Source organism: Delphinapterus leucas, chromosome 10, assembly GCF_059928025.1.
Source record: "Delphinapterus leucas isolate spDelLeu-1000000601 "Yukka" chromosome 10, BTC_Dleu_Yukka2, whole genome shotgun sequence".
NCBI lineage: Eukaryota > Metazoa > Chordata > Mammalia > Artiodactyla > Monodontidae > Delphinapterus > Delphinapterus leucas.
The window spans coordinates 17,849,815-17,872,868 of record NC_143138.1 but is presented as its reverse complement, the minus strand read 5'-3'; the positions used below and the strand labels follow the sequence as shown (position 1 = coordinate 17,872,868).

At 40.0% G+C, this 23,054-nt stretch overlaps 1 protein-coding gene across 1 annotated transcript; it reads right to left on the bottom strand.

The window, feature by feature from the left end:
- Nucleotides 1-6,531: 6,531 nt before the first annotated feature.
- HDGFL1 (HDGF like 1) lies at nt 6,532-7,386 on the bottom strand. The gene has a single exon (XM_022586510.2). The coding sequence runs from the start codon at nt 7,319-7,321 to the stop codon at nt 6,620-6,622; it is 702 nt and encodes a 233-aa protein (XP_022442218.2). The 5' UTR covers nt 7,322-7,386; the 3' UTR covers nt 6,532-6,619.
- Between the last annotated feature and the right edge of the window lie 15,668 nt (nt 7,387-23,054).

The window sequence follows — 23,054 nt, the reverse complement described above, 5'->3', positions numbered from 1 at the left end:
ACCAAGGGCAGAAGGAATGATTGACAAATTCTGAGCACCAGGAGAATCATGAGTGGAAGGGAAAAAGCAGGTCTCGTTGACAAGTGATGAGCAGTGAGAAAGTAGCTGAGCTGAACGTATTTTTTAACGAAGTGTTAAGTAGATCACCCAGAGAGGTGGGTAATGACTGTGATGAAGAGTTGGCCAGGGTGTGAAAAAAAAGCAAAATTAAGTGACACTTGGTAAATCACAGGAGGACATGAAACCTGAGAGAGCTTCTGGATAGAATGGTCCGTCCCTCGTGACACTCCGATGCCTTTCAGTAATCCAACTGAGCAGCTCATTAAAATTATGCGTGAACAGATAACTCTGGCAAAAAGGCGAGGGGGCCAAGACACAATTAGAGCGATACAATGGCTATATCCACAGATGCAAAAAAACAGGACTGTGAGGTACTGGAGGAGATGCACTGAAGAAATACCCACTGGGAAACAGTAAGTGGATCCCAGGGAAATAACAGAAGCAATAAAACTGGCCACAGGCTGGATGAGTTATGCTAAAAGAGAGAAATATTTAAAATGGGACATGTTTGCACAAAATAATTCAGCTAACAGTGAGGGAATTTAAAGAAACAAGTTGAAGGGCCATATGAGTAAATGGGAGGATAAGATTTCAGTTTCTCTCTGTCTATGGACAGTGTAAACATAGGATTATCACAACCAGGAAGCTGCTTGGGCATCAGACAGAGGCCGCCAGTGTTTTCCTAAATAAAAGTGATGCATCAGGCTCTACTTATTTCAAATGGTATGGTGAGTTCTCTGGACTACATGGAAAGGAAGTGAATTTACATGTATAGAATGCTGATTTTGTGCTGGGTCCTGTTTGACATTTTAACATATATGAGCTATTTGGCTTCACACAACAAACCTGTCACACGAAAGTCACGATCACAACTTGTAGTTGAGGGAAACTGAGATCACACAGTTCTTAAACAGTGGAGCCAGAAATTACATCTAAGTTGGGGTAGCTCCAAAGCCGGATGGCACCCAGCTGCCTCCTGCATTATAGGAAGTTTATAATGAAGCATCAAATTACTAAAAAAAAAAATATAACTGAAGGATCTGGATATTGTGTTTAATATGCTTCTTCACACTCAGATTCAGATGTCCACCTTAGATAATTTGATTTATCCTCCTTGGGCTTCAGTATTGCTAAGGTTTGTTATTTTATGAGAACAACACCTACCTATAAATAAAAACAAAACAATCTTATTTAAAAATGGTACACACCCATTAAAAAAAAATCCTTAGACTACCCTCCCTGTGTTTTGTTACAAACATGACATGACATTATTATATGACAAAATTCCCCAAATTTTCCTCTGAGGGCTGGGATGAGGGTGAGGAGGGACAGAAGGATTTAGTCATTCATTCATGTATCTCTTTATGAAAACCATTTATTGGGTGCCTAATATAAACTAGGCACCTTGCTAGGTTCTTAGAATAAACAAAATGATCATAGTTTCTGTCTATATAGAAGGTACACCCTGTTGGCTGATACAAACGAGTAAAGGAATTTTACTTGTTTACTAAGCATAAGAGAGTGGAGTAAATGGAAATGAAGCAGGGAAGCCAGGATCTGACTGGGACACACTGGAGTGATACTTAATTCTGAAGCAGTAATTTAGGGGAAGCTCATCAGGGAAGAAGGGAGTAGAGCTGTCAGTTTCTGGGCAGAAAGAAGAGCTTGTTCCAAAGTGATAAAAACGACAGAGAAAACAGCACTCACCGAATGACCCACAGTTCTCAGGCACTGACCACACACCAGGACAGGAAGTAGGTGGAGTTTGTTACTCACTGGTCCCCATGCCAAAGATTTGGGCGTGCTATGACTAGGACTGCCCCTGAGCAACATATGCCCCAAGCTGCCTCTGGCCATCTGGAGCCTTTTGCCATGATTTTTTCTGTGTATCCTCTGACATTCTTAAGACCATTTCAGTGAAGCTGAAGTTTACGTGTAAAATCAGACCATAAAGAGAAAATCGTCTGATGTCAGAGTTACCCTAGAAAACCACTTGGGAGGTCTCTATTTTAGAGATCTCAAAGTCTAATATGATCAATATTTCCACCAAGAGTGGGAAAGATAAGTGTTTATATATAAGCCAGAGAGTTGGCTTGTGAGAGTGGTGAATAGATCCCGTTCCTTTAAATACATTAAATTCTTAGAGATGTCGACACTGGGTGAGGTGTCTACACCATAAGAGGCTGAAGGAAGGGAAGATCCAAGTTCTCCTTGGCATACTCACATTTTATTGTTGTAAATTTTGGGCTGAATGGTTAATATATGGCTCCTGTCTGAAGAAGGCTGCAACCAGAATCTTCTCTTGCCTACCTGGGGGCTGAGGTATTATGCAAACGATGCCCTGATTTATGTGGTTTAACAAGTGACTCAAATATTGAGAAAACCTAGATAAAATAAATAGCGTCGCTTTGGCATCAGAGAGCAAAGATTTCTCTGGGTCTCTGAGAATTGTCAATGCTCTTCGAGTCACCCAATTAATTTAGGAAGCTACTTATATGGACACAAAATCAACCCAACCTGCATGTGTCATTAGTCTATGGGCCAGTATACACTGCCTCCTTGTTTTCAGAGTGAGAATGTGTTCAACCTCACCTATGACTTTTACTCCATCACCATGATTATAAGGAGTATTTGATAACAGGCTTTGAAGCACTTCAAAAATCTCTGTTATGCACTTATTAACATGTTTTGGGAATGGAGATAAAATATTAATGAAACATATTTTCTTTCTCCTCTAGTCTAGTGAAAGGGCAAAAAATAAACAAGAAGATAGAATATGATCAGTGTGAGTATAAAGTGCTCCAGGAACACACAGGGGTGGCTCTTACCTTTAGTTGGCCAGGTTCAAAGGGAGAGGCAGCTCCGTCTAAACACAAGGAGCAGCACGTATGCTTAGCATGTGTAGCAGAAGCTTTTCTTTGACAAGAGTGTTGACAATGAAGTAAAGATGCTCTATCTGCCCTGAATATCTACCACATTTTCAGGAAACACAAGATGGACATACAAACCACAAGGAAGAATCTGCACCTGCACCGTGGATGAGAATTTGCAGAGGGGTGAGAGCTGAAAAAAGGAAACAAAATTTACAACCCTCAGTGGCATCTTAATCCCTTGCCAGAGTGACATTATCTGTGATGTTTGTGTGAAATATCAAATACTTGGAAAGCCTTACAGAAACCAGAACGCTAAATGTGTCTGCAGATCACTGACAACATGATGAACACACATTTACGTGGAACGCTTAAACATGACCTTCGGAACATTCATGAACATATCTGAACACCCCCAACACAGCATTAGCAAAAGGCCAGGCAGCGCTCTTTGTTCGGTAAAGTAACTAATTCTTCATCAGTCATTTTGTCACTGAGACACATATTGTTCAGAAGAAAACAAAAAACAGCACTGGAATCAAGGAGAATTTTAAAATTAAAGAAAATTTAAGGAAACAGCATCTTTTTCAGTCTGTACAAAACATTTCTTGGCCACCAAAGCATACATATAGGGTCTACTTCCCAGGAGAAGAAGGCTGAGAATACAGATTTTCCATGTTTCCCTTTCTTTACTGGATCTTATTTGTGTTTACTAACTCTGTGAATCATTCTTTAGATGTACTAGTATTTAGATCACCATTTTAACTACAATATTATAGTCACCAATAAGGCAAGTGTTTGCTGCTCCCTAATAAACACTAACTTTTCCTATCTTCAACATTTGAAACAAAAAAAAGGAAGAAAGAAATAATACAAAGAGAAAGACTCAAATGGTAGTAATTTCATTTTCTATCTTTCGGGTTATTGAATCATTTCGGAAGATGTGCCTCCATAAAAACCTTATCAAAATCACATGCCTGTCTGTGGCAAATATACCGATCCACATTCAAACTTCTTACAGTCACAAACTCCTTGAAAAATACTGAATGTGCAGTTGTCCTCATCATTTCCCGAAGTCAGTTAATGACAATTGTCAGATGCCCCAAATGATTTTTCTTACACGCCACAAGCAATGTTTGCTAATATAGTCTTTGCCACACAAATTTCTAAACGTTCACTTCAAAATAGTAGAGGGCAAGTACTCCCATTTTATTCAATAGGAAGTTTTATACAATAGCAAACGATAAAATGTAATAAAACAAAACACCTATGATTAGAATGAGAAAGACCTGCCTTTGAATTTTGGTTCATTTACTAGTTGTCTGACCTCGGGAAAATACTTAACAACTCTGAACTGCAGCTCCCTCAGCTTTGAAAGAGAGATAATAGTAGGTACCTAATTGAGTAGTTGTATTAATAAAGACATTATGTGTAGAATATAGTATACAGCCTGACTCACTTTTAGAGACTCAATATAAACTACTCCCATGATTACTTGTTATTGATACTAAAATAACATTTTTTTTTTTAACTTCTGATTTCATGGTTAGTGCTTTCTAAATGTGCAATTCCGGGGAAAAAGCTTAGGCTTGGACCAGCAAAGTTTGTATTTGAATCTTGACTGTTCTGTGAAGTGTAAGAAAAATCACTTAACCTCTCTGAACCAGAGCTGCTTCCAATGGGAAATTTGAATACTAATATCTACCTTGCCAGATTACAATGATTGAATGAGGCCATTCTTCTCAGCACATGGTAAACGTTCATTGAATAGTAACTCTTAGTATTAATATTATTGTAACAGCAGTAGTTGAAAAGCAAGGATTCATCTGATGTGTCTGTGTTGGAATAAAATAATACCATTTTATACAGGGATAGAAAAATAGGATTGTCTTCCGTTGCTAACCCTGCTGGTTAGCGATGGCCTCGCATGTTCTGTGAAAAGGACTCCAGTATTTAGTAAGTCTCTGCATGCATGCAGTGTTGACAAATACAGAAACTGGAACCTAGCATGTGATTATCATTAAGTAGATGTAAATATCCCCAGATATTTGCACAAAGCATTGAAAAGATACAAAATATTCTGCAGCTACTACCTTATTTTAAGAACTGGAAATAAAAAGCAACTGCCTTTTTTTTCCTGTAAAAGGTGTTGGAGAAGAGTAGTGAGAAGATCTGGGAAAGCAGCAACAACAAAAGGACCAAATCTGTTGTTTGGCAAAGCATGTACAGTATTAGAAACTCAGTTACTGTCCCAGGTGTCACCATTCAAACATCTTAAGTTGACTTATTTCTGTTCATTCTAATCAGTGGCAGTGATTATCACAGAATGAAGGGTACAGACCTTAAGATAACAAAGGTTTATCGAGGGTGATTCTAAAAGACACCTGTACATTACAAATAATTGCTTTTAACATAGGATGTATAGAAAACAAGAGGATCGTTACATTTAAGGGCCAATTCTTCAGAAACCAAAGGAATAGACCCGAGATTTGTTTAAAGTAATCAACGTGTTTTATTTCTTTAGAACTGAAAGAATTCAGATCTAAACTTCCAAAGCTACAGTCAACAATTTTTCATCAGAGCCCAAGGGAGAAGGGCAGGGGTGAAAGAGACCAAAGATGAAGGAAGGCATAGAGAGACCACTAGGAGGAGGTGGGGAGGGGCCCCGTGTTTCCCTCTGTCTTCTGAGTCAGTTACATATCAGATCTGGTGACAGTACTGAGGGGACCAGGTTGGGGGATATGAATGGGAAGTGACACTGCAAAGGAACACTGACCAAACCTTAACTACAAAACAAGTCATCAAACCCCAAGTAGAAAGGGAACCTCTTAGTTCATCTCAGAAATGGGGGTAGCAACAGCAGAGCTAGGAACAGGATGGAGGCATGCCCATTTCTTTTATGCCTGGGTGATGTATATGACTGTAGGGTGGCCTTGAACTGTGGGAAGAGGAAGAGGGGTGGCCAGGGGTCTTCTCAGAACATCCCGTGTGGCTCTAAAGATCTAAATGGGGACAGATGCTCCTCAACCTTCCAATCCAAGAAGCTAGTCAAAGCTAAATTTATGATTGCACAAACAACTTGGAAGTGCCCAAATTATGTGATGGAAAACTACAACTCCCATAATTCCCTGGGTCGGCAAAAGGGAGGCCCCTCCCGCATAAGCGGTCCCACTTTCTCAGCAACTAGGCCTCCGATACAATAGGCCTGGGAGGAGTGGACAGGAGTTCAAGGAGACGCCACCCCCGCCCCACCACAGTTTGAGGGGTGTCTCTGGCAGGCCCCTGGAAGTACTCCCTGCTCCTCCTTCACCCCTTCCGACACTCCCACCCCTGATTCCAAAGTGGAGCTCCATAATGCCCGAGGGGAGGGGCGGAGGGATGTCATGAGGGGGAAACGGCTGGTCCAGGCCCCAACGGAAGCGCTGGCAAACAGTTGCAGGCAGGGAGTGGGCACGGTGGTCTCATCTCATCCCAGGGAGCAGAGGCCCCGACTCAGATCCCAGTGGTGTGAGGGCACAGAGGTGAGGGCCTGGTGGCCTGCCGCATCCAGCTCAGTCCCCAAGGGCCGGGGGTGGAAAGGGAGAGTGGGTGGAGAGAGGGGTGCCAGTTTGCAGGCCGTGGCCAGTTCCCCCAGTAACAGCCAGGCCGCAGCAGGAACAGGGCGGGGGCTCTTCTGTAAACTTTGGTGACTACTGGCTCTCACGGCCTCCGACGCCCGGGGCCTCGGCCTCTCTCTCAGCAGCCTCTTCCTCCCGCCCCTGCTCCCCCGGCGACGGCCCGTTCTCTGGCTCCACGAGGAGCGGCTTCGCATCCTCCGCCGCGGTGGCCGCCTCCTCCATCTCCCCTTCTTCCGAATCAGCCTCCTTGGGACGCTTGGGGATGTCCTTCGGCGGGTCCCTGGCGCTCCTCTTCAGCGGCCCCTTTTCGTTCTCCTCCTCGGCCGGCGGGTCGACGCCCGGCTCCCCCGACTCGGCGCCGCCGCCGCCGTCGGTGTGGCTCTCCGGGTCCCCACAGCCCTCGGTGGCCTCCGGCTCGGGCTTGGGCCCCTCGGCGCAGCTCTTCCCCTGGGCGAACTGGTAACCAGAAGCCTGGACGGCGGGGTTGTTCTCGATCTCCCACAGCCCCTCGCTGAAGCCCCTCCTCTTGCTGGGTTTGCCGAACTTCTCCTTGGACTCCTCGTACGGGAAGAGGTGCTTGGGTCCCAGGAAGGCCGTATCGTGGGTCCCGAAGAAAAACACTCGGTAGCGGTTGGCCTCGGCCGTTTGCTCGATCCTGGCCGGCCAGTGGGCGTAGCCCTTTAACTTGGCGAACACCAAGTCCCCGCTCTTGTACTTGCGCCGGCAGAACATCAAGTCCCCGCTCTTGTACTTGCGCCGGCAGAACCGCGACATGGCTGCGGACCCGGCCTCGGCAGCAGCTGGAAAGGGCGACCCACGACGGCGCGCGGGGGCAGCGGCTACTGGGCTCGGGCTGCGCAAGCCTCCCTCCCCCCCCCCAGGGAGCTCTCGCGCGCACCGCCGGGCGCCACACCTGGGAGCCCTGAGAAGGTTCTAGTGCGAAGCGTGCAGTATCTCGGAGACCCAAAGCCCGCTGGGCCCCACCGTCGACGCCGGGGTTTCTAGAACGACAGAGCCAAGAGCTTGGGTATCCCGGGCGGCGGTTCTGCTGACGGGGATCCTCTGCGGATCAATCGCTAGGGCACCCGGCTGTGAAGGTGGCATCGTTTACTGTGTCAGCCAGAGTGGCCTAGCAAGGGAGAGATGGGGCAGGGTGGCAAGAAAACGCAGTGACACGATTAGCACGCATTTCGATGAAACTAGTAACAGGCTAGCGCAGATTTGCAGTATCCGTGGGGACCCCGATCTGCTCATTACAGAAAACTCCACTCTTGCCTCAGGAGTTGCCTGAGTCAGTGGTTACACCCGTTTTCTGATTTCCTTGAGAGCTAACACTGGTGTCTGCAAGGGGATTCAAGAATAGAGTGGAGGCAAAGGAATAGAGTCAGCAACGCTGGCTGGATGTCCAGAGTGCACATCTCTTGGAAACTGGTGTCCTAAACTTTGGGGAGGGGGTCACAAAATGTATAGAGCAGCCTCATGACCATGGCAAACCAGCCATGTCAAAATTTCCTCCTTTACATGGGATGCTGGGCATGGCCCTTACCCTTTCACTGATTCTTGCATATTTTAAGAGATAAGCCTCTTATCTCTTGGTGGTTATAACACGGAAAGAATGTCAAATGCTCTCAGTATCCTCACAGAGAGGGGAAAATTGGGCTTAAGAATTAGGTAGAGCTCTGCTCACATCAAATATCTTGTTACTATCTAGAACTTCCTGGGGGCTACAGACTAAAAAAGAATCATTTCAGCTGAGAGACTATTTTAAGAATAGACTTGTTCTCCTTAAGTGATAATTATGGGAGTTTCCCTGTAACTGCAGTCGTTACACATTTGTCTGCATCTTTTTTGAGTCCTGCTAGCTAGCTGTGAGCTTGCACTCTGAAACCTAGCCAAATTTGTCGTACTAGTACTCTTGGCTATTATGACAAAGACCTTTCAATATCAATTGTGTATTTAATTGCATAGATGTTTTTTCCTAGTGTAACCAGCAGTGACCAGTGGAGAATTAGAACCACTAACCCATTTCAGTATAACTCAAATTTGTTTCTGCTTTGCTGGGTTGCATCAGCCATTTTACCTCTGGGTGGTGGAGACCTGTTCTGGGCAAAAGAAGTTCTCTTCTCCCAACAAGGCAAAACAAGTACGACAGACTTTGATAATTCTAAACAACTTCTTTTAGCTCTTCTGTCAAGCCATTTTCTTAAAACGCTTATCTGCCCCATGAATATCTACAACTTTACCAATTAAGTAACATCGACACATGCCCAGAAAGGGTACTTAGTTGTGCCGTTGTGGTCGGAAGGCCTCGACTACAGCTGCTCTAGTTGAGAGTGATCTTCGGCAAAAGGATCACATGGGTATAAGCCAAACATCAAAGATTGTTGGGTAGTTGAATCACTGCAGGTGAACAGGTAGGGATCTGAGGCGGAAGCAAAAAGTCAGAAAGTAGAGGCAAGAGGATCTAGTAAAGAATGATCCAGATCTGCAAAGGGTAATAGATATTCTATTGGGCAAAGGAGTGTCATTTTTGTACCTCCACCCAGTACCCACTAATACTCTGTGTGTGGTGTTAAGGGCTGGCACAAAAGATGCTGCTTTTTGAGGACTTTAAAATGTAATTTAAGAGCGAAAGCATCAGGGACTTCATTACAGAGAAATGCAAGCTAGTCTTCAAGTGCTAAATCATGTGTTCTTACATAAATATTGAAGGAATTCTAGGAGAAACCAATGGGAGTGTGGTTACTAGGGCAAGGCTTTTGGGAGGAGTAGCAGCAGATGTACTAGAAGGAATTCTAGTATCCTTCACTTGTTTACCAGCCTTGTAAAGCTGGGAATAGATAATATTTCTGAGCCTCTGTTACATGATCTTAAGATGTTTAAAGTAATATTTATAATTTCCCTCAGGACTGTTATATATATTAATGAGATTATGGGCATGAAAGTCCAGACAATGGGTATAAAGTTCTATGATGTACTAACAAGTATGACGTAGAATTTCATTATGGATGGGATCAGGCTATTATTATTATTAAGCTGAATGAAGGAAAAATATGTCAAAAGGAGTAAAGTCATGAATAAGGACACTGAAGAATGAAGACAAGTTAATCTGCCAGCCAAATTCTTTACTACACATGGAATTCCATATTACATATGGAATTACATATCCAGCACAACTTCTGTATGAAACATAAAAGTTCTTGTTCTTTGGAAATATTATTTTTAAAACAGCATTCTTTGACTAGATTTATCACCTAATGGTAGCTAATTCCAAAAAGGGGAGAGGGACTTCCCTGGTGGTGCAGTGGGTAAGGCTCCACACTCCCAATGCAGGGGGCCCGGGTTCGATCCCTGGTCAGGGAACTAGATCCCACACGCTACAACTAAGAAGCCCCCATGCCGCAACTAAGACCCAGCACAGCCAAAATAAAATAAAATAAATAAATATTAAAAAAAAACACTAAAAGGGGAGAATAAGAGGAAGGTTGAGCAAAAAGTTTAATGCATTTAGAGTTGGATACCACTTGCACAGATATTCCCGTCCTCTGACACTTGCATGCTCCATGATGCAATTAAATAGTAGGATCTTTGCTTCTTTTACCCTTGAAACCAACTTGTTCTTAAAGTTATTGTCTCTCTTTTGCTCAAAGTGAGAAGAGTAGGTAAGTAGTGTTCATGGTAACTTGGTTAGGTTTAGATTTGGCTAGTATATAAACAAAGGTCTCAGGAGCAACTATTATTATTAATTTTCAGAAACTAGATCTCCTTGAGCTCAGATATTTCGAATAAAATCCAAAGTACCAAGACCGTCTGTTTGTAAAAAGGACCTAATTTCAGCAGCAGCAGCAAACCTATCAAAACACCTTAGATTCCAGAACAGATAACACATCACAGTTTCCTTTTCTGGAAAACTAATGATAGGGTTTAAAAGCTGCTTGGCAACAATTATGAAACATGGGCAATAAAACAATGTAATTGTACAGCAGAGAGACTAGATATCCAATGGATGTTTTCTTGTTTAATTAGTTTTAAACTTACTTTGGTATAAACTATGATTTAAAATAAATGTAATTGTTTTCTATGTGCTTTTGTTTCATTAAAAAATATTAGCTGCCTCTGTTTATACAACAGAAGTGTTTATACATGGTTGGTATTTGGGGTCAAGGCTTTTCTTTCTAAAATGTTCTAGCAGACATAATTACACAGAAAGTAAATCCCCTATCCCACCACGGGTAGAAAATCCCCCCACCCTCCTTTCTTTAAAAGTCACAGGAGGTGAGCTACCTCTATATTTTGTCACCTCTACATTTTATCAGCGTACACGTAGCCTAACCTTTAAAGCCTCAGGGGTTTCTAAAATCCAAGGGATCTGCTGGGGGTGGGGATAAACTTGGTATCAGTGGGGATGTCCGGCAGCTAAAGGATAATTTAAAGGAAGTTTCCAAGGAGCTGTATCATTATCAATTTGACTAGTGTGTCAAATCTGTATCTAACTTGATGATGGGATTGGGGGTGGGGGGAGAGATGAGAGTGCAGATTTTCCCAGTGCTATATGTGTGCTGGTGATTTGGGCCCCCTTGGCTAATCATAAATGTTACAGGGTAGGGTGTAGGAGGGGGCAAATGGAGAGATTTCAGAATTGTTTGCAAAACTGCTGTTTTAGCAGCCATGGAAAGAAAATTGCCACTCTAAAATGAATAAATGTGGCTGCTTAAGAATAATATTTCATTATACTGATTTGGGAGCACTTAAAACTTTTGAAAACTACTCTTTGGAAAAAAATTTAAATAAAATGTGCTAAATAATAATAATATTTTTGTAATTTGAATCTTGCATGATACTTAGTCAAACTCTGCCACTTGAAAATATATGAGGTTTTTGAAAATCTACATAATTAGCAACGTTTAAACAAGTTATCAATGCTGGTGAGTATTCAGTAATTGGGGATTGGGCACATATAACATGGTCTATTTACATAATAATTATATAATTAAATGGCCATCTTCTGTGTGTTTAGAGTTTTTAAAGTATAATTTAATAACTTGGAAATTCTTACAATATGAAGTTGAGTGAAAGGCAGGGCAAAATATATAACATAGGTAATTTACTAGCCTATGTGAAACCCAGTTCCTTAAATCTAAAATGTGGATCCCAATGTAATACCCATTTGAGAGAAAGGCTGCTTAAAATAAACAGAACAATCAAGTATGTTGCCTGGTACCTGTTAAGTGTTCAATTACTATTAGCGATTACTATTAAAATAGCCAGTACTAGCTCTATTTTATTTATTTTATTAAAGTGCAGTTTTTGTTTTGTTTGGCTTTTTTTTTTGGCAGTATGTGATACATATCTTTTCTTGTAACTATTGTTTTTTTCCTCACTCAGATTGTTTCTGGTTCTAAATTTAGCTTGACACCTTGCCAATGTTCCTTTAATTTTATTATAATATTTTTTTCTTATTTTTTGGAGGGGGTGTGTTCTTCATGCACTAAAAATACATTTTTAAAGATCCAAGATCAACAACGTCATCTCTATAAGCAAATATGGAACTTGGCATTGCAATTTGTTTTATACTTCTTGCCATTATAATAAGATATCATATAAATGGTTAAAACGACCAAAGTTTTCAGAAAATCATGCTGAAGTTTTTGATGATATAACTTCAGTCTTCACCTCAATTGTCTTACTCTTCCAACAGTTTCCTAGCTTTTGATATAATTACCAAAATATTAATCTTTGGGAATAAATAATTTATACAATTTCTATTTAAGAAAATCATCAACAGTGTGCATGATAATGAAAGGAGGAAATTTTTTTAAGCCAAGATGTCTAATTTTGAATTAATGATAATGGTATGTGGAGGTAGATAATCATTTTGACTTATCAAGTTTTTCCTATTTCATTATTACAAAATGACTTTAATTTTTCGTTTAGTTTTAGCTTAGCAATAGCTGTATTGAGTTGGTAGTTAACCTTTAACCAGAGGATTATTGGAGGTGGATGACTTTCTCTTTTTAAACATTGCAAAAGAAATATTTGGCCTTCCAAACAGATTAGGTTTTTCTGTACTAGGGAACATGTATGTTATTTGTTGGAATAAATAAATAAGTACTCTAAGGAGTTAGTTTAGTGGTTTTTCATATATTCAAAAACTCAAAGCACGAAGTAGAGGTCAAGTAAAAGAAAAGCAGAACAGTAGAAATTCGACATAACTTTCCTAAACCAGCATTTGCGCTCAAACTTCAACAAGCAACGCCTCTCTCTTTTTCAGAATTTACTTTAAAAACGGAGTTGATGATAAAAACACTTTTAAATGCCTCAGTAAAATGTCCTGTATAACACAAATGATGACTCTTTGAACAAATATTATCATCACTGTTCTCTTTGGTCGCTCGTTCTTCATGGTGAAAATAAATTTCTTCTTAGACAAAATACAGTATTTTGGATACTTGTAAAAATGAAATAGTTAAATAAAACAGGATACAGTTTTGTCATCTTTGCTCTTCAAAATCAGATATAACAGTGCTTCCGGGAAGATGGCGGAAGAGTAAGACGCGGAGATCACCTTCCTCCCCACAGATACACCAGAAATACATCTACACGTGGAACAACTCCTACAGAACACCTACTGAACGCTGGCAGAAAACCTCAGACCTCCCAAAAGGCAAGAAACCCCCCACGTACCTGGTTCGCGAGGAGAGGGGATTGAGAGCGCTGCTTAAAGGAGCTCCAGAGACGGGCGCGAGCCGCGGCTAAAAGGGCGGACCCCAGAGACGGGCATGAGACGCTAAGGCTGCTGCTGCCGCCACCAAGAAGCCTGTGTGCGAGCACAGGTCACTATCCACACCACCCTTCCAGAGAGCCTGTGCAGCCCGCCACTGCCAGGGTCCCGGGATCCAGGGACAACTTCCTCGGGAGAACACACGGCGCGCCTCAGGCTGCTGCAACGTCACGCCCGCCTCTGCCGCCGCAGGCCCGCCCCGCACTCCGTGCCCCTCCCTCCCCCACGGCCTGAGTGAGCCAGAGGCCCCTGAATCAGCAGCTCCTTTAACCCCGTCCTGTCTGAGCGAAGAACAGACGCCCTCCGGCAACCTACACGCAGAGGCGGGGTCAAATCCAGAGCTGAGCCCCAGGAGCTGTGAGAACAAAGAAGAGAAAGGGAAATCTCTCCCAGCAGCCTCAGAAGCAGCGGATTAAAGCTCCACAATCAACTTGATGTACCTGCATCTGTGGAATACCTGAATAGACAACGAATCATCCCAAAGTGAGGAGGTGGATTTTGAGAGCAAGATTTATGATTTTTTCCCCTTTTCCTTTTTTTGTGAGGGCGTATGTGCATGCTACTGTGTGAGATTTTGTCTGTATAGCTTTGCTTCCACCATTTGTCCTAGGGCTCTATACGTCCGTTTTTTTCTTTTGTTTTTCCCTTAATAATTATATTTTTATTTTAATAACTTTATTATATTTTATCTTTATTTTATTTTACTTTATCTTCTTTCTTTTTTTCCTTCCTTCCCTCCTTCCTTCCTCCCTCCCTCCCTCCTTTCTTTCTCTCTCTCCCTTCCTTCCTTCCTTCCTTCCTTCCTTTCCTTTCCTTTCTTTCTTTCTTTCCTTCTTCTACTAATTATTTCTTTCTACTTTTTCTCGCTTTTATTCTGAGTCGAGTGGATGAAAGGCTCTTGGTGGTGCATCCAGGAGTCAGTGCTGTGCCCCTGAGGTGGGAGAGCCAACTTCAGGACAGTGGTCCACAAGAGACCTCCCAGCTCCACATAATATCAAACGGCGAAAATCTCCCAGAGATCTCCATCTCAACACCAACACCCAGCTTCACTCAACGACCAGCAAGCTACAGTGCTGGACACCCTATGCCAAACAACTAGCAAGACAGGAATACAACCCCACCCATTAGCAGAGAGGCTGCCTAAAATCATAACAAGTCCACAGACACCCCAAAACACACCACCAGACATGGACCTGCCCACCAGAAAGACAAGATCCAGCCTCATCCACCAGAACACAGGCACTAGTCCCCTCCACCAGGAAGCCTACACAACCCACTGAACCAACCTTAGCCACTGGGGACAGACACCAAAAACAATGGGAACTACGAACCTGCAGCCTGCAAAAAGGAGACCCCAAACACAGTAAGATAAGCAAAATGAGAAGACATAAAAACACACAGCAGATGAAGGAGTAAGATAAAAACCCACCAGACCTAACAAATGAAGAGGAAATAGGCAGTCTACCTGAAAAAGAATTCAGAATAATGATAGTAAAGATGATCCAAAATCTTGGAAATAGAATAGACAAAATGCAAGAAACATGTAACAAGGACCTAGAAGAACTAAACATGAAACAAACAACGATGAACAACACAATAAATGAAATTAAAAATACTCTAGATGGGATCAATAGCAGAATAACTGAGGCAGAAGAACGGATAAGTGATCTGGAAGATAAAATAGTGGAAATAACTACTGCAGAGCAGAATAAAGAAAAAAGAATGAAAAGAACTGAGGACAATCTCAGAGACCTCTGGGACAATCTCAGGGACCACTGGGACATTAAACGCAACAACATTCGAATTATAGGCGTTCCAGAAGAAGAAGAGAGAAAGGGACTGAGAAAATATTTGAAGAGATTATAGTTGAAAACTTCCCTAATATGGGAAAGGAAATAGTTAATCAAGTTCAGGAAGCACAGAGAGTCCCATACAGGATAAATCCAAGGAGAAATATGCCAAGACACATATTAATCAAACTGTCAAAAATTAAATACAAAGAAAACATATTAAAAGCAGCAAGGGAAAAACAACAAATAACACACAAGGAAATCCCCATAAGACACTATAAGACACTGATGAAAGACACTGATGAAAGAAATTAAAGAATGATATTAAAGAAGAAAAGAGATTAAAGAAGAAATTAAAGATGATACAAATAGATGGAGAGATATACCATGTTCTTGGATTGGAAGAATCAACATTGTGAAAATGACTCTACTACCCAAAGCAATCTACAGATTCAATGCAATCCCTATGAAACTACCAGTGGCATTTTTCACGAACTAGAACAAAAAATTTCACAATTTGTATGGAAACACAAAAGACCCCGAATAGCCAAAGCAATCTTGAGAACGAAAAACGGAGCTGGAGGAATCGGGCTCCCTAACTTCAGACTATACTACAAAGCTACAGTAATCAAGACAGTATGGTACTGGCACAAAAACAGAAAGATAGATCAATGGAACAGGATAGAAAGCCCAGAGATAAACCCACGCACATATGGTGACCTTATCTTTGATAAAGGAGGCAGGAATGTACAGTGGAGAAAGGACAGCCTCTTCAATAAGTGGCTGGGAAAACTGGACTGGTACATGTATAAGTATGAGATTAGATCACTCCCTAACACCATACACAAAAATAAACTCAAAATGGATTAAAGACCTAAATGTAAGGCCAGAAACTATCAAACTCTTAGAGGAAAACGTAGGCAGGACACTCTATGACATAAATCACAGCAAGATCCTTTTTGACCCATCTCCTAGAGAAATGGAAATAAAACCAAAAATAAACAAATGGGACCTCATGAAACTTAAAAGCTTTTGTACAGCAGAGGAAACCATAAACAAGATGAAAAGACAACCCTCAGAATGGGAGAAAATATTTGCAAATGAAGCAACTGACAAAGGATTAATCTCCAAAATTTATAAGCAGCTCATGCAGCTTAATAACAAAAAAACAAACAACCCAATCCAAAAATGGGCAGAAGGCCTAAATAGACATTTCTCCAAAGAAGATATACAGACTGCCAACAAACACATGAAAGAATGCTCAACATCACTAATCATTAGAGAAATGCAAATCAAAATTACAATGAGATATCATCTCACATCAGTCAGAATGGCCATCATCAAAAAATCTAGAAACAATAAATGCTAGAGAGGGTGTGGAAAAAAGGGCACCCTCTTGCACTGTTGGTGGGAATGTAAATTGATACAGCCACTGTGGAGAACAGTATGGAGGTTCCTTAAAAAACTACAAGTAGAACTACCGTATGACCCAGCAATCCCACTACTGGGCATATACCCTGAGAAAACCAAAATTCAAAAAGAGTCATGTACCAAAATGTTCATTGCAGCTCTATTTACAATAGCCCGGAGATGGAAACAACCTAAATGTCCATCATCGGATGAATTGATAAAGAAGATATGGCACATATATACAATGGAATATTACTCAGCCATAAAAAGAAACAAAATTGAGCTATTTGTAGTGAGGTGGATAGACCTACAGTCTGTCATACAGAGTGAAGTAAGTCAGAAAGAGAGAGACAAATACCTATGCTAACACATATATATGGAAATTAAGAAAAAATATGTCATGAAGAACCTAGGGGTAAGACGGGAATAAAGACACAGATCTACTAGAGAATGGACTTGAGGATATTGGGAGGGGGAAGGGTAAGCTGGGAGAAAGAGAGAGAGTGGCATGGACATATATACACTACGAAACGTAAAATAGATAGCTAGTGGGAAGCAGCCGCATAGCACAGGGAGATCAGCTCCGTGCTTTGTGATCACCTGGAGGGGTGGGACAGGGAGGGTGGGAGGGAGGGAGATGCAAGAGGGAAGAGATATGGCAACATATGTATATATAAAACTGATTCATTTTGTTGTAAAGCAGAAACTAACACACCATTGTAAAGCAATTATACTCCAATAAAGATGTTAAAAAAAATCAGATATAACAGAAGCCAATACTCTGTTTCTGCTTGTCAAAGTACAACCATAACGGGAATATATTCAGAATAAGTAAAATTACCATAGAACTAATTTTTAACTACCATTTATTGAGCACATATATGCCACACCCTGTTGTAAGCACTTTATTTTCTCAATTCTTAAAACACTTTGCTCTACTGCCTTTCTCCTTTTTTTTGCCTGCCCATCTATTCATCGTGAGCACAGTCATTGAGGAAATGTAACCTATAAGCAACGAGAGAAGTTGGTTTGGAGAAAATGGAGAAGAGTGAAGCAGATGCTAAGAGAGCAGACGTGTCATGAACAGTAATTTACTAGAAGGATCATAAACGTGAGATGGAGAAAACTGTCAGTTCAGAGAGCAGTTTCAGTCCCTGAGGTTTCTCCTGTTACAATTTGAGTTCAGTTTACATGCATCCTTACATTAAAAACATTACATTAAAAATAGTGTATCAAATATGTATATCTTTGATGATGGCATTTGGGGAGGGAGAAATGAAGGGTGCAGATTTAATCTTAAGGGTGTCTGAGTGAGCCTCTTTTCCTCACAATGAAATATATCTAAGTAGAACAGTAATTATACCGCTGATCTATGATTGGCAGATATTTATAAAGGTAAAACGATGTTAACCACACATCAAGCAATAATGGTACAGACATGATATCACTCCAATATAAATATTATAGATAAAATATCTACCTTTTAAAATGTCCAGCCTTTCTTTTTATCCTCAGATATTTATAACTGTAAACTCTAACCATGTAAGAGAATCTTTTAAGTTTTCAAAGGGCATATATTCTGAGCTTTTTATCAGCTACCATCTTGTTTCATGATGGCTGACCAAGATGTTTTCTCTTTGAGTAAAAGCAAAATCAGTAAAGTTTTCATTGAACAGATAAATACAAAATGCTTAACTGTTAAATTGAACAATGTAATGCTAATTAATAAGTAATTAATTAATGATGCTTCAGTCTATTATAATTTTGAAGTAATTGGGTTCTTCTGTCTTCACTAATTTTAGCTGCTTCACACTTTAACCGGAAAAAAATGAAAGAATGAAAGTATATAGCTTTATCATATTGGGAAAGACTAACCTGGTTTCAGTCAGTTTTCTCAGTTTTTTCTTCTATTTACTTTATAGGACTCCTATGAATTGACAGGGAGTTTGTAGGCTACATATGTAGAAAACAGCAAAAACTGAAATCTAGAATGTAATGTATCTTTTAGGACACTAGTTCAGGTAATCCATATCTGAGTGCTTACCATGTGGCTACTAGAAAGCTAGTGCTGTGGGTAAGACATGACGAGTGTAGAATATTTTAACCATATTAGGTGGTCTGTGTTATATCAATCCTCTGATATATTTTGAAACATTATTTGTGAACTGTTTTTATAATTTACACACTTTTAAATTATCAATATACATGAGCAGTCTTGTTTTGTTCAATAGTTCTATATACTTGCTAATATTTTGTCTATTTTATTTAATTAAGATAAAAATATGTAACGATTTTCCATGGATTATTTCTAGATTAGTCAATTTCCTTCAAATTAGGTTTGTTCTGCTTTGTGCATTTGAAGGCTCTATTACTGTTAAGTATCTGCATATTCTTTATTTTTATATTGTTTTGTGTCTATTAGAATCTTCATTTTATCAGAGTGAAATAACTGCCCTATTGAAGGCTTTTGCTTTAAATTCTACTTTGGTATTAATGATGCTGCAGGAGTTTTTTTTAATTAGCATTTCAAAATAGTTAATAGCTCTTTAATTTTTCTATGCCATTTTGTTTAATTATACCCTTGAAACCAGTATACAGTCTCTCCGTATAGGCAGGGCATTGGTTCCAAGACACTCTCCACCTGCCTCCTCTGATACCCCAAATCCACGGATGCTCAAGTCTGTTGTATAAAATGGCACAGTACAGTAACCCCCGCCCCCACCCCACCCCACATTCCAGGTTCCACATCTGTGGACTCAACCAGCTGTGGATCAAATCTGCGGATTCTGAGCCCTACCCCCCACCCCATGTGGAGGGCCAACCCAACTGTATAGGTAGATTGCTTTCAACCTAATATTTTATCAAGAGACTGTAACCTTCTTAATATGTGGTGATGAATTCTATGTCTACCATGTCATTTTGTGACTTATTAGGCCTTCAGAGTGTTCTTTTTTTTTTTCCTCTCTGCTTTTCTACCTTCCAGTGGATCGATAAAGTTAGTATCATAATCACTATCATGATTATTATTATTGTTTTCCCCTTTGCTGGTTCCCCTTTGCTGGCTGATAACTCTTCCTTCAGTAATTATTATTTAACATGCAGAACTACAAATTTTTCTAACCAAATCTAAAGACTTGAGCATGTTTTTAATAGTCCTAACACTCAACTTTGTAACTGTCTAAAATTTTATACTTTTAAAAGTTCATAATAGCTATTTTTTACAATTAGTTTATTACAATTATTCAGATATTTTATCATTAATTTCTTACACACTCTTCCCTTACTTTCATTAAAGGAAATAGGTCACTTAGTAATTGTTTTAGTGAGGGTATGGAGTAATAGATCAATTCTCTTAGCTTTATTTATTACAACCTCATTATTAAACAGTATATTAGCTGGGTATATAATTTATATTTAAAATTGCATTCCTTTAAGGTAATGAAGGCATTATTCTGTGTTCTTCTAGCATTTATTATTGCTGCTGAGAAGTCTGCCATCAGTGTGATGGTCATTCCTTATCAAGTATCATGTCTTTCTCCTCGTTATCCTTGATATTCTTCGGTTTCATTAAGACGTGTATGAGTATGGACTTATTTTCATCTATTATGACTGATACTTGGTGGAGACTTTGAACTCATCTCCGTCCTCAGATCAGACAATTCTTACATTTTAAAATATAGCCTCAGACATTTCTTTAGTTCTCTTCTAGAACACATATAATTACATTAAATTATCTCAATCTATAGCCCATACCTCTTATTCATGTTTTATGTCTCTATCTACTGTGCTACATTCTGTCAAACTTCCCAAAACTGTATTTCCATTTATTTATTCTTTGTGTCTCATTTAAAGGTTATCCCAATTATGATCATTTCAAAAACAATAGTTTTCATTCTAAGGATTTCTAATTTTTTTATATTTACCCTACATTATTTCATTTATATCTGTTTTGGCTTCATAATTTCTCATTCTTTTCGTGGTTATTCATTTCTCTGTCCCTTTAGAGATCCTAAACATACTTATTTTAAAACCACTATTGATGTTTTTCTCTTTTTTTCATTTAATCTGTCATGAGTTCATTCCCTGCTGCCAAGTGGTGGCTTGGCTCAAGGTTGCCTGGCTGCGAGGCTGTCTGCTTCTTTGTGCCTGTATAAGAGGCAACATTATAAACATTGTATCCCCGCAAATTAGTAAGTCAGGGCTTTTTTCAGCTGCCTTTTCAGTGTCAGGAAGCTCCACAATGGTCCAGCTCTAGTTCACCACTGCACATGAGGGGCCGTATTTCCTTCTACCCCACAGACTCCACCTCTTCTTGCTTCCAGCCTCAGATCCTAACAGACCTGCAGTGTTAGTTTCTCTCAACATTTTGCATTTCCTTCCATTTCTGGTCTACCAGTACCTTTAGTACGTCCAAGTTATTTAATTGTATCTTTTATATTTTATCTGCTATTTGCCATATGTTGGATCAAAAAGGGAAGGTCTCAAAGCATGAATTTATAACATCTTAATTAGGTATCAGGAAGTTATAAAATTCATGCATACCCTCTCCCTTAGCAGTGTGCAAGTTAATTGAGGAGAAAAGATTCTAACCTGAAACATTCTAGCAAGAAACATTTAGAGAATACAAAAGAGATTCTAATAAAAATAAAACTTGTACCCCTTTATACAAAAATAATCAGGGTAGGCTTTTTGAACACGGCAGGAGGAGTTGAGATTTTTCTTAAGGAATGAGTAAGATTTGAATGGACACGAAATATATGAATTTTAACTCTTTACAGATTCACTTTATTATGTGCCCTGAAGATGTGGTTTATGTACCTTCCACTAATGGCCTTGAGGGCTACAAAGACAGTGTGTTAAATTTTAGACCTCTGGGTACACAATCAAGTGGGAATATTGAGAGAGAATTTTAGGAGGAGTCCTAGCAGTTTCACATAAAAACTTGTCCCAGCAGTCATTCAATTTTGGAGAAGCTGATGCAAGAGGTGGAAATGTGTGTACATATCTATGTCCTGTAAGAAATATTAAGAGTATAACTACTGTGTTACTGCATTTAGAGGAAAATTCTTCCAGGAAAGCATTAGCAACAACTAATTGGATCAGTATTCATTCATTTCCCAGAGAAATCCAGTATCTAAAGCTAAGTGTATCCTACTTCCCTCTGCCTGAGTTTTCAGCTTTAAGCTACTTCATAAACTATTCATATCCTCAGAAATCCTAAAAATAATTGCATCACATAATGCCCTAATATACCTCTGATGCCTGCTCGTCAGGGCCTGACCTAGGGGTTCATCACACATGCCAAGAGGCATAAATGAATAGTAACCAGAGGCAGGACATTTTGAAAATAGGCTCACAGTTTATTTAATGCCTCTGTTTAAGTCTCTCTTATTCACACTGCACCGATGTCCATCCAGCCATTTTACAGAAATAATGGATATAACTGGCCCTGTGCCTTGTTAATTCTGATGGTTAGCCTGACTCAGACTAATAACATTTCAAGCGAAGGAAAATATGTAGCTCTTGTGCATAGACAAGAGCAACTGTAAGCTTTAGCCACAGGCTTTGGCAAGGTCTGCAAATGGATGACTAAATAGGTTCAAGGTAGGTGATGGAAATCAGGAGACAGGAAGATTAACCCACAAGACAGGTCTGTTTTAAGTCAGCTTGACTTCCATTTATTGCAAACCTGACATTGGAATAAACCTATTAAATATACTTTCAAAATGCAACCAAGTGGTAAAACATGATACCTCACTTCAAAACTTTTTAAATTGAATGCACCTGGTGAGGTTCTCTATCAATTTATGTTAATGCCACATACAAGCAAGCAGGACCTAATTACCAATTAAGCAATAAAGCTGTTTATAAGAGCAAATGTTCTCTGGGTCAAGTCCATGAAATATTTATATATATGTATGTATATGTATAATATGCATGTACATGTATGCATAAATACAAATGTAAATATATATACCTATATACACATACTATAGTTCTTAAACTTTGTTATAATTGTCAACATGTGTTATTGAATACTGGTAGATATCTTCTACATAGTGATTTGATCTTCCTAAACGATGAGGGGATTCCATAATTATATAAAGTTCAGGGTCACTGTAAGTCCAAAACAAAGGTTTTTTAAAAATGCATGAAAAATAATTCTGTTTCTTGAATGGTCATTGACTGAGTCTTCCCATTCCAGATGTGGCTGTTTAAGATCACAAACATTGTTAAGAGACAGAATTCTGACCGAACTCACCCCAATCCACCCCAGTCCAAACCTTTCTCTAGAGAGCTAGCGTAGAAGCTGAAGGTCAGGAAGCAGAAGGCTAACTTTATGTCCCTGTACTTGATACCATTATTGTCACAACTAAGGCAACTGCAAGCCTGCTATTCACTGCTTACTACACACTGTTGATGCAGCAGCACTGAAAAGAAAGATCTGATAATTTTTATGATTTACTTCAATTCAGGGAATTTTACCCTTGGAACCTGGACTCTGTGGTAGGAGGTAGTTTGATTT

Excerpts from the sequence above, each read along its gene's own strand:
- HDGFL1 (XM_022586510.2), bottom strand. The coding sequence starts at position 7,321 with ATGTCGCGGTTCTGCCGGCGCAAGTACAAGAGCGGGGACTTGATGTTC.